This window comes from Miscanthus floridulus, chromosome 13 (assembly GCF_019320115.1).
Source record: "Miscanthus floridulus cultivar M001 chromosome 13, ASM1932011v1, whole genome shotgun sequence".
In the NCBI taxonomy this organism is placed as follows: domain Eukaryota; kingdom Viridiplantae; phylum Streptophyta; class Magnoliopsida; order Poales; family Poaceae; genus Miscanthus; species Miscanthus floridulus.
This window is the reverse complement of record NC_089592.1, coordinates 37886790-37900753: the sequence shown is the minus strand read 5'-3', so window position 1 is coordinate 37900753 and position 13964 is coordinate 37886790. Positions and strand designations below refer to the sequence as shown.

Here is a 13964-nt window from a genome sequence, read left to right as displayed (position 1 = left end):
CCCTCTCTCTCCCAATACCTCTGCACGTCCGCCTGCCCCTCTCCATGCTCGCCGTGCGCTCGCCCAAGTGGCGGTGGCTGGGGCGCGCGTCGGGCGGTGGCTGGGCTCGCGCTCGCCCAAGGAGCGCCGTGAGCAAATCCAGCGGAGGGGATGAGCGGGGTCGATGGCGGAGGGGATGAGCGGGGTCGATGGCGGAGGGGATGAGATGGCCGACGACGGCGCTGTGCTAGAGAGGGGCGAGGCGAAGCTAGGGCAGGGATGGAGCAGGCCGGGCGAGGCCGGGAAGGGCGATGGCGTCGCGTGGACGGTATGGTGCAGGGTGAGGCCTGGCCGTCGCGAAGGGAGCTAGCGCAGGGGCGGTGTTGCGAGGCCGTGCAGCGTGGCCGTTGTTCCTCGCGGCGCCGGGCTTCGTGCTGCTGTTGGAGCTTGCCGTCCCGTGGCCGGCTCCTAGCCGCGCAGCCTTCCTCCCGCTCTGCGTGTTCCTCAGCGTCGCGCTCTCGGTGAAGGCGCTGCCCGTGCTCGCCTGCATCTAGCTCGGACTCGTCGTCGGCATGCCGTTCGGGGCGCGGGCCCAAGGGCACCCCGCTCGCCTTGGTCTACATCCTCGCGTCGGGGGCCGCCTTCGGCGTTGTCGTGGCCTGCGCCCTGGTAGCAGGCGCAGTATAGGCGGGCGCTCGCAGCGCAGCGCCGTACCTACAACAGCAGCTCCTCATCCCGCCCGGGATTCTCGGCGCAGCGAAGACCATGCAGCAACCCGGCGAAGACCGTGGCCGGGGTCACTGACAGCTTGCGCCGTGCACATACACCTCGACGAATGACGACTGGATGGTCTCCCTTGAGAAGGCGAACACCTGTTCCTAGTTGTGCGAAGGGACAGCCAGCGTCACGCCGCGGTAGTTGCTGAGCTTGACCTCCCGCTCGATGTCGCCCGAGGGGTGGGCACCGTCGTAGGAGCTGCCGAGGCCACCGTCTCCGATGCGGTGGACGCCGCGTGGGCCCTCGACAAGTGTGGCACCGAGGCGTCCGAGCCGCTCGTGGTGGCCGCGCTGGGCCACCGCTGGGAACGTCGCCTCGTCGATGCCCCGCTGGCCCGCTCCATGTCATGGCCGTGGCGCGGCAGTGGACACAGGCATGGACGTGCGGGTGCAGAAGTAGATGGCGAGCGTGACGGTGGTGATCACAAGGAGGATCGCTGGACACGACGACGCCGTAGCCGAACCCACTGATGCCGCTGGACACGAATATGCCGTGCGCGCCGTCGACGCCCGGAGGCGAGCTCGTTGCTGTTTTTTCAGATTTTTTATTTGTCACCAGAAATGTTATTGTCATGTTTTTTATTTTCAAATTTTTTTAAGATTTTGTTGAATTATGTAAGATGGATTGTAAATTTGTGCAAGTTTGAGATGCAAGTTAACATGAGTGAGTGACTCTGCTAGCTATCTTCTCAGTCGTCTACTCTTCTGGCTAGCGGACTGCGTGGAGGGCTCACGGGTCAGTGGCCTAAGGCATGCAGGGCTCACATGTCAGTGGCATGCGCATCAGCAGCCGGAGTCCACGTTCAGGTCCTGCAGAAGTCAGTGGCACAAGAGGAACGACAAATTTTTGCGTGATGCTCAGAACTAAGGTCAGTTTGGACTTTTTATGAAAATGGACGGAATGATTTGGAAGCAAAAAAAACTTACGTGCATGGCACCTAGGCGCCCGAACTTTTTAGTGGCCTGCAGGTAAGGGCCATCTTTTTTTAACGGTACACAGGTAAAACTCTCAAAAAGAATCGAGAGAACCCTAGCGAACATGGCGACCGGCGACGAGGCGGAGACGGCGTCGCCGGCGTCGGAGGAGGCGAGGGACTGGTCCGACATGACGCCGGTGTGCCTTGGCGAATCGTTCTCGCGGCTGGCGCTGGAGGACCTGTGGCGCGGCGCCATGGCGTGCTGCCGCTCCTGGCGGGACGCCGCGCGCTCACGCCCGGGGCTCTTTGCGTTGCTTAACCTCGAGCCCGGGTTTGCTGAGTCCACACTCGGAGCCGAGGCGGCAGCGTGGTGGACGCCCGCCTTCCAGCGCCGCATCGACGCCATGCTACGCTCCGCCGCCACGCTCGCCGCGGGGGAGCTGTGTGAGATCCATGTCCGCCACTGCTCTGACGACGCGCTCGCATTCGCCGCCGAGAGGTGCGTTGTATCTTTGATTTGTCAGAATTGATGCCTGGAGGGTGTGGCGTGCCCCCGGCCTCACGCCCTCACACAAGGAAATATTTTAGCAACATTGGTGCTTTACTTTCAGCATGTATATTGGTAGTTCTACTGCAATTGAAGATCCACATGACTTTTTAAAAGAATCAGATTATCTGGAATGATGCATATGCAACTGGATGTGCCTCGCTAAGCAAAATTTCTGGTTAGGCTGTTTTAATTGCGGATGCAATTTTATGTGTGTATCTTTGTGCTTTGAATCTGTGGATTCTTCCTTGTCTGCTTGTGGTCTCGAAATTTTGTCTTTTCATACAAAGTAGTGTATTCCTCGTTCATGTGATGGTAATGGTCTGCTGCATACTCTCATTTCATGACTATTTAGGCAATGGCTTGCTAGGACTAATGAATTGACAGAAGTTTATATGGTAGTTTGAAGTGAACTGAGCTAAAGCAAAGAGGGATATCTTTGAAATGGAATACTTCAAGGATGCTGAGTCTATGGTTGTGTTTTATTGCTCTAAAAGGATGGTGCTACAAATGTTTGTATGCTATTCTGAACATATGACAGATTTGAGATAGATGTGCACTGAAGATTCTAGTAATATTCTTCCTATGGAGAAAGGGGACCATCTTCTCCAAAATCTGAACATCCAAACCATGTTGGGTGTTGAGTTGCTATCATTTCAAGGAACTAAAATGTTGGGTTTTGTCTTGCCTCTTTTTTTAAAAAGCGAAGGAACTTAAACAAGAAAAAATAAGCATAATTTCTTCCAAGTAATGCATTTTCAGGTATAAACTCAAAACCAGCACATATATTCAATTTTATACAAGCTGATTGAAACATGTTTCTAGGAAAAAGATCTTCTGAACTAGCCATCCAGAATGTACAGCTTTTAGGATTTTGTCTTCTGGGAAACAATTTCGGGATTGTATTCGACAATTACGAGCCTTATCACAACACAATAGTCACATATGTTCTTGATTTAAGCTTGCTAGTATATTGCTATTTTGTTTTAATCTTTTCTTGTTTTCCATGGTTGAGTCATGACACTTTGATCTGGTATTCACACAAGTCAAACCCAATAGTCTCCCTTCTTGAAGGATTTGATAGATTGAATCACAGTTTGATCTATTAAAGTTGACTTCATTAAAGTTGGATTCATGCAAGGCAACCCAATAGAGTCTCTATTATTGAAGGTTTTCATAGATTGTGGCTTGCAAAGTCTCTTTTCCGGGGCTTCCTTTATACAACAAATTCAAGACTTGTATACAAGGCAACAAAAGGATTTGGTGCTTTGTGTGTGTGTTCTGGAAAAGACACTTTACCTCTTTCCTTTGAATTTCTCTCTTAATGAAATGACACGCAGTTCTCCTGTGTAGTTTTGAAAAAAAAAAAGACTTGTATCAAGTTAACACAATCAAATTGTAGCAGTGTGCACCTGTGCACATGTTGTTTTTTGACTGAAAGAATTGAAATGCAGTATTGAAGAATTTGCTTTGTTTCCTGTGGGCCAAATTACAGCTCAGATCCAGTGTTCATAAGGCATCACCTAGATCACAAGATGCTCGCTGGGGGCAAGGCATGGCCCACGTCTAGAGGGAAGAGGGGCCAGCCATGAAGAAGGAACATGAGGCGTACTAGCAGGATAGACAACTATCTTTACTCCCAGTACAGATCCACCCTTCCTCAATTGTGGTGGTGACGGGGGGGTGTGGGGGGGGGGGGGGGGGGGGGGGGGGGGGCACGGGGCTCGTCATTTCTCCTGACAGGTGGTGTGATCTGGGAGAGAGGCAGGAGGGTAAGTGTTTTGTGGAAGACGGAGGGGAGGTCTCTGTAGGATGCTGGCTTGGGTTGGGCTTTAGTAGGCTAATGAGCTCATTTGTTGCTATTGTCATGGCCTGGAGGGGCATATTTTCTTTTTCTTCTCTGATTTATTCACCTTCCCGCATCGCCTTAAGAGCCTAGGTGATAAGAGGGTGGTGGGTCGCCACACCTCGCCTTAACGCTTTAAGAACATTGCTCAGGTCACTTCAATAGGTGGTTCAAGTAGTATGTCCAGAAACTTGAAAAGTAGATATTAACCTGGACTACCACACAAGTGTACAGGCCTGAGATACAATGCATCTTTTTCTGCTGTAATATACGCATATTCCATTTGTTGCAAGGTTTAGACTATCCTGGATGGGGGCTTGTTATACGAATCGTGTGATTGTGAATGCAAGTTTCAGTAGTTTTATAATATGTTCTGGGAAAACAAAGACATCAATATGCACAAAAGTATCTAAATTGGTATTGCTTTATTATATTCACAACGAAGCAAATTTAACATATGTTATTATTATAAGATTTTTGTGTAAATACAATGGTATCTGTTTAAATACCGGTACTCCTTTCTAGTTTTTTTTTTTTTTTGTGGTGAAACCAATAATTGTTTTCGTTTTTATGTCTTATGTGAGAAGCAGAGTTATCTCAATTGATTTAAAGTAACATGGGTCAAATCCTGCGTAGCTAGCTATTTTAGATTGACCCCTCTTAGTTGTACATCTGTTCTAGCTTGTGGACTGTTCTTGTTGGGAATGTAACCTCAGTAACAGGTCCATATACCTAGAGTAGTTCCTAGTGCCCTTTTTTGTTTGGCCTTTGCTTGCTCCATGAGTGAGTCATTCTGGTGCTATTTCTTTTGCTTGATTTTTTTTTATCATTGTGATGAGTTAGGTACTCTTTTTACCATTTTTCCTTCACTTCAATTGAAAGTATTACTCTTTTTTTCCACAATGGCATAGCCAAATTTCATTACTTGACAGCAACGAAATTACAAGAGTTTGTTGCAAACGAAACTTAAAAGCCTAGCAGAAGCCACATTGGAATGAACACGCAGGGTTCATCCAACTGGCACCACGTAACCAACCCTCAAGCGTTTAACATGGCCAACTACGAAATTGAAAGTATTACTGTGAGCTCTCAAGTGACTTAATCATGTGCAGGTCTCCAAGACTTAGTATCCTTTCCATCAAAACTAGCCCGGCAGTAACTGATCGATCAATGGTCACTGTCGGAGCATGGTGCCCCATGCTTACAGAATTGGACATCAGCAACTGCTATGAGGTTTCATACAAGTCACTAGAGGTGATTGGCCAGAGCTGCCAGAACCTCAGGGTCCTCAAGCGCAACATATTCAACTGGATAGATCCATCAGAGCATGTCGGAATAGTTCCTGAGGACTACTTAAGAGAATGCCCCGAAGATGGTGACAGGGAAGCCATTACAATATCCAAGTTCATGCCAAAGCTGAAACATCTTGAACTGAGGTTCTCAAAGTTGACCGCTGTCAGCCTCAGCTCTATCCCTGAAGGATGCAAAGACCTGGAGGTTCTGGACCTGTTTGGCTGTGCAAATCTTACAAGCCGGGGAATAGACCAGGCTGCTGCTAATCTGAAGAATCTGGTGACGCTAGTGAAGCCCAACTTCTACATACCTCGTTCCTCCTTCCACATGGGGAGGTACGGCCACTGGCAGTTATACGACGAGAGGTTCCAGACAAATGTATTTCAGATATGATTATAGTCTCAGGCTATGCCTCAGGTCCTTTGACCTATATGATTTAGATTGTGTGTATGTGGGCGCAGATAATCGCAATAATGTGTGGTTTGAATTGTTTCTCTGGATAACATTTTGTACAGATGGTTGTGCTCCAGTTATTTGAAGAGTAGTACGTTGGTTTTAATATACCTTATTGCCTATATAGGCTTGCAAGAGATGTTTTAGCTTTCTATTTGGTTCTGAGAACATAGTGGATTTTTTGTCGTCCCAGAAATCAAAACGACATTTTGTACGAGGAATTTTCTGGACGAAAACTCGCCAACGATCAGTTCATAGCATCTTAGTTCTTGGTGAATGGTCCATTTGTCTTATCCATATACTATTGTGCTTTGGATCATCCTGGAATAATGCCATAACCTGTGCACACGTAACATGGTTTGCTTATTCGACCCTGATTGTAAGGCATCTTTTGTTCTTGGGTGTCATCTTCCTGGCCCTATGCTGCACCCGACTGTGACCGCTCGATGCCGTTACCAGAATGCTAGCCATGTTCATGACATCTGCACCACAATCCGATGCGTTGTTTCGCATCACCTTTCGGCCAGTTGGGATCTGTCTGACTATTTGCATCTTTTGTAATTTCTCCGTTTCAAATTATAAGTCATCTCATTTTTTTTAGAGAGTTAAAACATCTCAAGTTTGATCAAAATTATAGAGAGAAGAATTACAAAGACTTATGATATCAAATAAGTATACTATAAAAAATATAATTAATGAATAATCTAATGATACTTATTTAGTATCATAAATGTTACTATTTTGTTATATAAATTTAGTTAAACTTGAGATGTTTTGACTGTCCAAAAAAGTTAGAATGACTTATAATTTAAAATTGAGGGAGTAGCAGAGATAAGAGAGTCGCTCCAATTCTAATCTAATCTAATCCCCAAAAGTATTCCTCTTCTGCAGAGCGGAACTGAGAAATGGAAATTCAATGCCTTCCTCCGTGGGGAAGACTGAAATCTTCCCTGAAAAGACCAGCTTTACCTTCCCTTTCGCTCATTGATATCACATTATCCTTTTCATTCAAGGTTAAGAATGACTATGACTTTATAAAACTTGTCAGTTAAATCGTTCTCAATCACCTAATCCATAGCCATGAGCTAGTCTTGTCGACTTGTGCACCACTCAAATATTCAACTAATTTTCTTACATGTTATGCTGGAAACCATGTATGCATGTGGCCATCCTTTTTCTTGTTCTTCATCTGCATTACAATTCATTGAAAACTACATATAACAGAATGAAAAGAGTAGACAATGTATCCCATCCCTCCGTTTGTACTAGTCAGTGACTGACAAAAGATGAAATCCAGTTGGCTGGCTTTATCCTATATTTTGGTTGAGATCTGGCAAGCAAAGGCCATGGTCCATGGAACACCCGCAACATGCAACAAAGCCGCTAAATCTGTACATTGCTGTTCCATATGTTCCTCTTTTCCCTAGCAGCACATCATTAGTGCCCAAAGGCATTGAAACAAATGAATAAACTGAAGTGCCAGAATCTGCAACCTTTGCTGGGATTTAGGTCCCATTAGACCTGAACTGTCCCTAATAATCCTAATTTTGTTTTTTAAATACCAGTATAACCCAATGGTGTGTAACAAGAACAAAAGAACGGATCCATTCACGTGGTTTGCTGATCTTTTTTTCAGAATGTCTGCCGTCGAGAAAAAAAAAGGGCACAATGGAATCAGGTGCCGTCTTGCCAAATCTGTTGCTTGCCTTATCTTGGCAGCAGCTACTACTCTGCAGACTGCAGGAGTTATAAGAAGAGAGTCTCGGGGGGCACTCCTCCGCATCAGAGATTCAGAGCTGATGAATTGCTTCTGGTGTCCTGTCCATCTCATCATCAAGATGAAAAAAAGCAGCACCGTCCTCGCCATCTCCATCTTGGTCCTCCTCTCCCTTGCCTCCCAGGTCTCACGGTGTGCAGCATCAGCTGAGGGAATCGCCGGAGTTTCCACAGCGCGTCATCGGCTCAGGCCTCATCTCCAGGTGCAAGAACAATTGCACGGTCAGTTTTGCTCTCTCTCTCTTGTTTTTCTCTCTTAATTGGTCCCTGAATCATTGCCATGCATGATTGGTCAAATTATCCTCTAACACGTCTCTCTGACTAAGAAACTGGTTGGCTTGTTCATGAAGCTGAAGGCGATATGAAAGACCACCTGGAAATCCAGAGTCCCAGCCAGAAGCTTGGGCTTGGGCATGAGGCGGTGAGCACAGTGGAGTCGAAGCATCACAGGAGGATTACCACCGGGCACAAGGGTGGCAGCGCCGGCGGAGGCGCCGGCGCCGGTGGCGCCGCGGGCGCCGCGGGCGCGGGTGCAGGCGCGGGTGGGCGGAACGTGGGTGGCGGGGGCGCCGTGACGAGGCCGCACGGCTCCAAGAACGGCGCGGCGGCGCTCCCGGTGCCGGCGGTGGCGTCCGTCCTGGCGCTCGCCTTGGGCTGTGGCGTTGCTCTGTCAGCCCTGAGCTTCTGATGAAATGAGCTAAACGTCAGTTAGTATCTCCGAGCCGAGTTTACGGGTATCAGTGTGCTGGTTTCTCGATTTGTTTGTTATATATACATATATCATATCAATATGTCGTGGTGTGTAAATGGCAGTCCAGCTATCTTTCAGTATACTTAACTAAAACGTTTAAGGACTGTTGTGGAGTCCACATGAATTTTTTTTTTACCATTCTTGTTTTTGTCCTCGGACAATTTCACATAGAGGAAACTTATATGAAATTTCTGTGATCTTTTTACGATTGATTGATTGATTTGGAAAATCAGTGTAGTTGTTGTTACTATCTTGGTCCTTGTGTAATTTATATTGATCTTGATTTGTTGCGTAATTCTAACTTGCTTCAAGCACTTGTGTAAAGCTTCAACCTCAATCGAAAACACTAGTTTCTGATTTTCTGATTGGATAGTCCTGTACTCCTGTGCAGAGAGAGAGAGAGAGAGAGAGAGAGAGAGAGATTGCTGCCCTTTTTCTTTTTTGCGAATAGAGAGATTGCTGCCCTGTGTATTGGCATTTGGCGCCGTGTGAACCGTTCAGTTGCCTCCCACTAATTTTATTCTTTCTTTGTTTCTATTCTTTTTCTTGGGAAAAAATATCTATCATTGCTTATGCTATCCGAGCCCTGTTCGGTAATAGGTGCAAGCCGAGCCCATGTTGGATGTTGCTCAACAAATGTTTGTGAAATAATCTTCTATCCTGAATCACTAACTGGAAGGTTCCAGCTGTTCTGTGGTTGTTTGGGTGCCCTAAATTTAGGTAAGGAGCTGGTTTGGGAGCTCTCTATGTTTGGGAAGGGATGTGGAGCCTAGAGGGGTGTTTTTGCAAACCCAATCCCTATATTTAGCTAATGAGGGTGGGATTATAGTTCTTCTGGAGATGCTCCCGGGTCACCTAAGAAAGTTCATAAACTAGTGGGGTTGTATGGTCTAAATAAAAAGGCTAAATTTAACTACTAGCACATGGCCATGACAGAATCAAAACGATTTTTTTAAACAGGATGACGGTGTTTTGAGTTTTACTTACGTGATCTCCAATAGTTCTCCAAAAGAACTCCCGAACTCCTCTAATAAGATGATAATGTGGGCGGCTCAATATCATTTTTGAGGATATTGGAGAAGATGCTCCAAATATCTTCCCCCAATAATAAGTAGGTCCTACTTATCATATGTGTCTTCTTCCCCTTTCCCTTCTCTTTCTCCTCTTCCCGGCCACCTTCCATCTTCTCGGCCTGCTCGCAGCGCGCTACTCCCAGCACCACCGCCTGCCTCCCCGCTGTCCCGGCTCCTTGGCCTCCCTGCGGTCTACGCTCCTCGTCCTAGCACCACCACCTCTCGGAGCTCACAGGTGTCTGGATCTCCACCACTCCTGGGTCCCAGCACGGCAGCACCACTACCACATGGTTTAGGCTCGCAGGTGGCTGAATCTCTGGCGACTCCTGGATCCCAGCACCACCACCGCTCAAGGGAGGCATCGCCGCCGTCCTTCCTGGCGCGGCACGATGTGGAGGAGCGGGTGGCGCGTGCATTGCGGCCGCGGCCTCCGCGAGCCCGACAGCCTCGGCGAGCACCGCCTCGAGCTCTTCCTCCATCTCCATCTCCAGCATCGCGAGCCCAGCAGCACCGACGGCGACCGCCTCTTCCTCCATCTCCGCTCCCCTTGCGCTCTCGAGCACGGCCACGCCTAGAGAGCTTCGGCAGCACCAGGGCGGCAGATGAGCTCCGGTGTGCAAGAGGAGAAAAGTGACAGTTATTATGGGTGAGATGCGGTGCAAACCATATCTCACGTGCAATCGATGAAAACCCCACTAAAATCATACTGAGAAGTTTTTAAAAAATTTAAAACTATGCACACCAACCGTGGCATCTATAGATGTGCATTGTCACAAAGTTTGAGATTCAAACTCATTTTATAAAAAATCATATGAAAATAGCAATTTCATGTGCATATGCACTCGAGGACAAAACACTATTGGTGTGCATATTTTCAATTTTTTTTTGAAAACTCCTAAGTATGGTTTTGCAAAGGGTTTTCACGATTGCACCGAAGATATGGTTTACACTGAATATTTTGCCGAGATGCAACTCCTCTTCATTTGAGGGGAGAAACGGTGTTTTTGGTGGGCAAAGGGTTATTGGAGGACTGCTGAAGTAAAAAAGTGAGTCATCTTCTTAATACGACAGTTTTATGGGAAGGACAGTGTTATTGTTTCAAAAGACAAACAAACTCATCAATGAGAATATTTGATAAAAGAGTCAACTCGTCGCATTTCAAGTAAGGCCTTGTTCAGTTTCTTCCTCTAAAGTTTACTCTCTATCCCATCGAATGTTTGACATATGCATGGAGTATTAAATATAGAGTAAAAAAATAACTAATTGCACGGTTTGTGATTAATTTGCGAGATTAATCTTTTAAGCTTAATTAGACCATGATTTGACAACGTGGTGCTACAGTAACGTATGTGCTAATAACAGATTAATTAGGCTTAATAAATTCATCTCACGAATTACTTACAGGATTCTGTAATTTGTTTTTTTATTAGTATACAAACACCACATGACACTCTTATATAACAGCCAACGTAACACTCCAATACTTTAATACTTGAATTCAACATTTTCAACCTACTGAAAATGCCGTACGGCCACCTGGCAGTTGCCGACTGGCCTGTCGGCGCCTCCATCTTTGCGTCCTTCGCGCCACCCCACCCTTTGCTTTGGTTTCCTCGTGACCAGCGGCGGATCCAAAGGGGGGGGCTGGGGGGCTCCAGCCCCCTCTAATTTCTTGATTTCAAGCCTAATTACTGTAGCAAAAGTTTGATTTCACCATTAAATCTTCGTGCAAATCAACATTTCCATTGTTTTAGCCCCCCTTATCCCGCATCGTGCATCCGCCACTGCTCGTGACGGTCGTTTATAAAAACAAGTGGCCCTGTCCAAATCCATTGAAACAGATGAAGCCCATCACCGGAGACTCATATGTGGGGGGCCACAGTTCCTATCGACTTGACTAATGACTTGATTCAGTTTTTTTTTTCCTTTTAATTTGAATCTTTTATATTTTATTTGAGGCCAGACTGACAGATTCTGGAGGAACTGGGAAATGATTGTGCCGGCTAATGTAATTTAACAAATCAAGGAAATTATTTAAACAAAATTGAATGGGTACCTTATATATGAAGCCAATGGATTAAAGCCACTCTTTGGCACTACAGCTTTCTTCTTGCCCCTTTCACAATGACAGTTAACAAAAAGATTAGTTTATGCTCCTAAAGTTGCCAATTATTGACACTTGAAGATCATTCATCCTCGTTGGAAAATCGGAGCTTCTGGCGTCCGTTCAGCAACACGGTCTCTCTCAAAGGTCGGTGCCTTGTCTTCCTTGTTTCTTTTCTTTCGGATTTGGATAAACACACGGTTACGTGACGGCTTGTCATCGTCCACTTTGGATTCTTTTGCTGATGACGAGCCAGCCAAAAAGCAAGATTTGTCATAATCCAGTGATCCTAAATCATATATATTTTTTGCTTTCTCTGAAGATTCCGTTATTTCCAGAGGTGTGCAGTGCAGGCGTGCAGCCACTAGTCTATTGATTTGTCATTTCTGTGTTAGTGCAAATCTTTCTCCTCTCTTAATCGCTTGATTGAAATCAGTTACTACTACTCACTTGACGCTCTGAAGATCCCGTGGCTGTGGAACCGAATCGACGATGGCCGGAGTTGAGGAAGAAGGCGAGGTGGCGGCGCTGCGGGAGGCCCTGAGGCAGCAGGCGCAGGCCGTGGAGGAGCTGCGAGCGGAGCTGGAGGAGGAGCGGCAGGCTGCGGCGTCAGGGGCCGACGAGGCGCTGGCCATGATCGTGCGCCTGCAGGCGGAGAGGGCGGCGGAGCGCATGGAGGCAGAGCAGTTCCGCCGGGTGGCGGAGGAGCGGATCCAGCACAACGAGAACACGCTCGCGTTCCTCAAGGCCGTCGTCTTCCACCAGGAGATGGAGATCAGCTCGCTCAACCGCAGCCTGCTCGCCGTCCAGGCCACCGGGGACGACGACCCCCTTTCGCCTGCCGCGGCCGTCGATCTCCCCTGGCTGCGGAAGCTGGCCAAGAACGGCACCGTGGCATCCAGGAGGAACGCGTCCCTCCCGGCGGCACACCTGGAGGAGCTCTGCTCGGAGCTCGAAGTCGTCGTCGACACGGACGCCGGCAAGAAGTCGACGGTCGGCGACAGAAGGCCTGCGAGGACGGTCAATCTGGCGGCGCCAACGCCCAGGCTGCACCGGTCGGCCTCCCACCGCCTCCTCCGGCGCGCGCCGAGCTACTCCGCGCAATGCGGCGTGCACTCAGCAGGCAAGGTCTCGCCAGAGATCATCGCCGAGGAAGACGAGAAATCGTGCAAGAGCAACTCCGCCGCGCTGGAAGCCGACATCGAGCAGATCAAGGCCACCGTGCAGTCTCTCCAAACAGAGCTCACAAAGCTAAGAGAATCCACCTTGTCCGTCGGCGACGCACATTCCCAGATACTAGCCGAGATCCACGCAAAGCTCGACGGCGGCATCACGCCGCAGCGGCAGAGTAACTTCGAAGGACCAAGCCCTGAGCTGCTGAAGAAGAAGGCCACCAGGGAAGGAGGAGGAGGAAGCAGCAGTTATTCTTCGTCTTCCAAGGAGCAGAGCTACCAGCCACAGGCTGAGCGTGAGCTGCTGATGAACCATTTCATTGAGGTACGTGGCCTCACCTTCTCTGCTAGCACCATTGTTAGGCCCCTGATCAAGGCCGCTGCATCCATGTCACTGCTTAGGTGCCTCCTGGTTTTGGTCTTGGCCGTCGCGATTAGAAAAGTTCTGATGAACTCAATCTGTAAGCAATGCCATGATTAGTTCTGTCAATGGACAATTTCTTTTGCTGATTTTTTTATTAGTAGCTCCCTTTTTAATCAGACATTGTAATAATATATATAGCATCTCTTCTGAGATGAACAGGAGGTGAAACAATAATTTGCGGCCTTTTTTTTTATCTTACTGTTATGTTACTGAAGAAACATTGACTAGCATGGCAAATCAATGCATGAGTGCTTGTTGACCACAGTTTGTATATTTTGTTTTTCCTAATGCAAAAAAGACGTGAGCCAACGAAGGATTTTCGTTATTGTTTTTGTAGATGGATTTTAGTTGTTGTTAGCTTCAGGGATGTGAGATAACTGGCTTTTGAGCAGCGTCTTCTGAATTGTCTGTCTCAACAGGCGATGATGTACATAGTGTGAGAACTGAAGATTTAGACGGCATTGATTGGGTATGAAGATTTTCAGGTGTGAGTAAAAGATTGATGATTGCCAAATTATTTTGCTTTTTTTCTTCTTTTTTTGGTTTGCCCCAATGTTGGCATATACAAAGCCAAGCATGACCCATGATACAAAGATCCCATATACCTGTGCCCCATGTACAATGCTGGTACTGTGACAGAAAAGGTACAGCCCGTCTAAAGTTATATAGGAGATAATTTGTAAAGGTCCTTAACCGAGCAGAAATGGTTATTCTATTTTCTATTCTAGAATTCAAGAGAGGGAAGTTTAAACTTGAGTTAAATGCATGGGAGGTCTTTGAACTTGTCTTGGGGGTGCTATATAGGTCCTGAACTTTGAAAATACATTTTTGGATACATAAACTTGTTGAATGA

The 13964-nt window shown here is 47.3% G+C and overlaps 3 protein-coding genes across 6 annotated transcripts; all 3 read left to right on the top strand.

The window, feature by feature from the left end:
* Positions 1-1761: 1761 nt before the first annotated feature.
* On the top strand, positions 1762-5933 carry LOC136500350 (F-box protein SKIP1-like). Its single transcript, XM_066495687.1, has 2 exons — positions 1762-2171; positions 5178-5933. The coding sequence occupies exons 1-2, from the start codon at positions 1795-1797 to the stop codon at positions 5749-5751; spliced, it is 951 nt and encodes a 316-aa protein (XP_066351784.1). The 5' UTR covers positions 1762-1794; the 3' UTR covers positions 5752-5933.
* A 1141-nt stretch (positions 5934-7074) lies between these two features.
* Positions 7075-8462, top strand: LOC136501589 (uncharacterized). Its single transcript, XM_066497100.1, has 2 exons — positions 7075-7809; positions 7944-8462. The coding sequence occupies exons 1-2, from the start codon at positions 7386-7388 to the stop codon at positions 8273-8275; spliced, it is 756 nt and encodes a 251-aa protein (XP_066353197.1). The 5' UTR covers positions 7075-7385; the 3' UTR covers positions 8276-8462.
* Positions 8463-11241: 2779 nt separating this feature from the next.
* LOC136501701 (uncharacterized) lies at positions 11242-13519 on the top strand. 4 transcript variants are annotated; one of them, XM_066497226.1, is made up of 3 exons: positions 11243-11662; positions 11838-11855; positions 11952-13414. In XM_066497226.1, exon 3 carries the CDS (start codon positions 12008-12010, stop codon positions 13166-13168), a length of 1161 nt encoding a protein of 386 aa, XP_066353323.1. In that variant the 5' UTR covers positions 11243-11662; positions 11838-11855; positions 11952-12007; the 3' UTR covers positions 13169-13414. The 4 variants fall into 4 exon arrangements, with proteins under 4 accessions (XP_066353325.1, XP_066353323.1, XP_066353324.1 ...); XM_066497228.1 differs by lacking the exon at positions 11838-11855 and having other exon boundaries at positions 11242-11662; positions 11980-13414; XM_066497227.1 differs by lacking the exon at positions 11838-11855.
* The last annotated feature ends 445 nt before the right edge of the window (positions 13520-13964 follow it).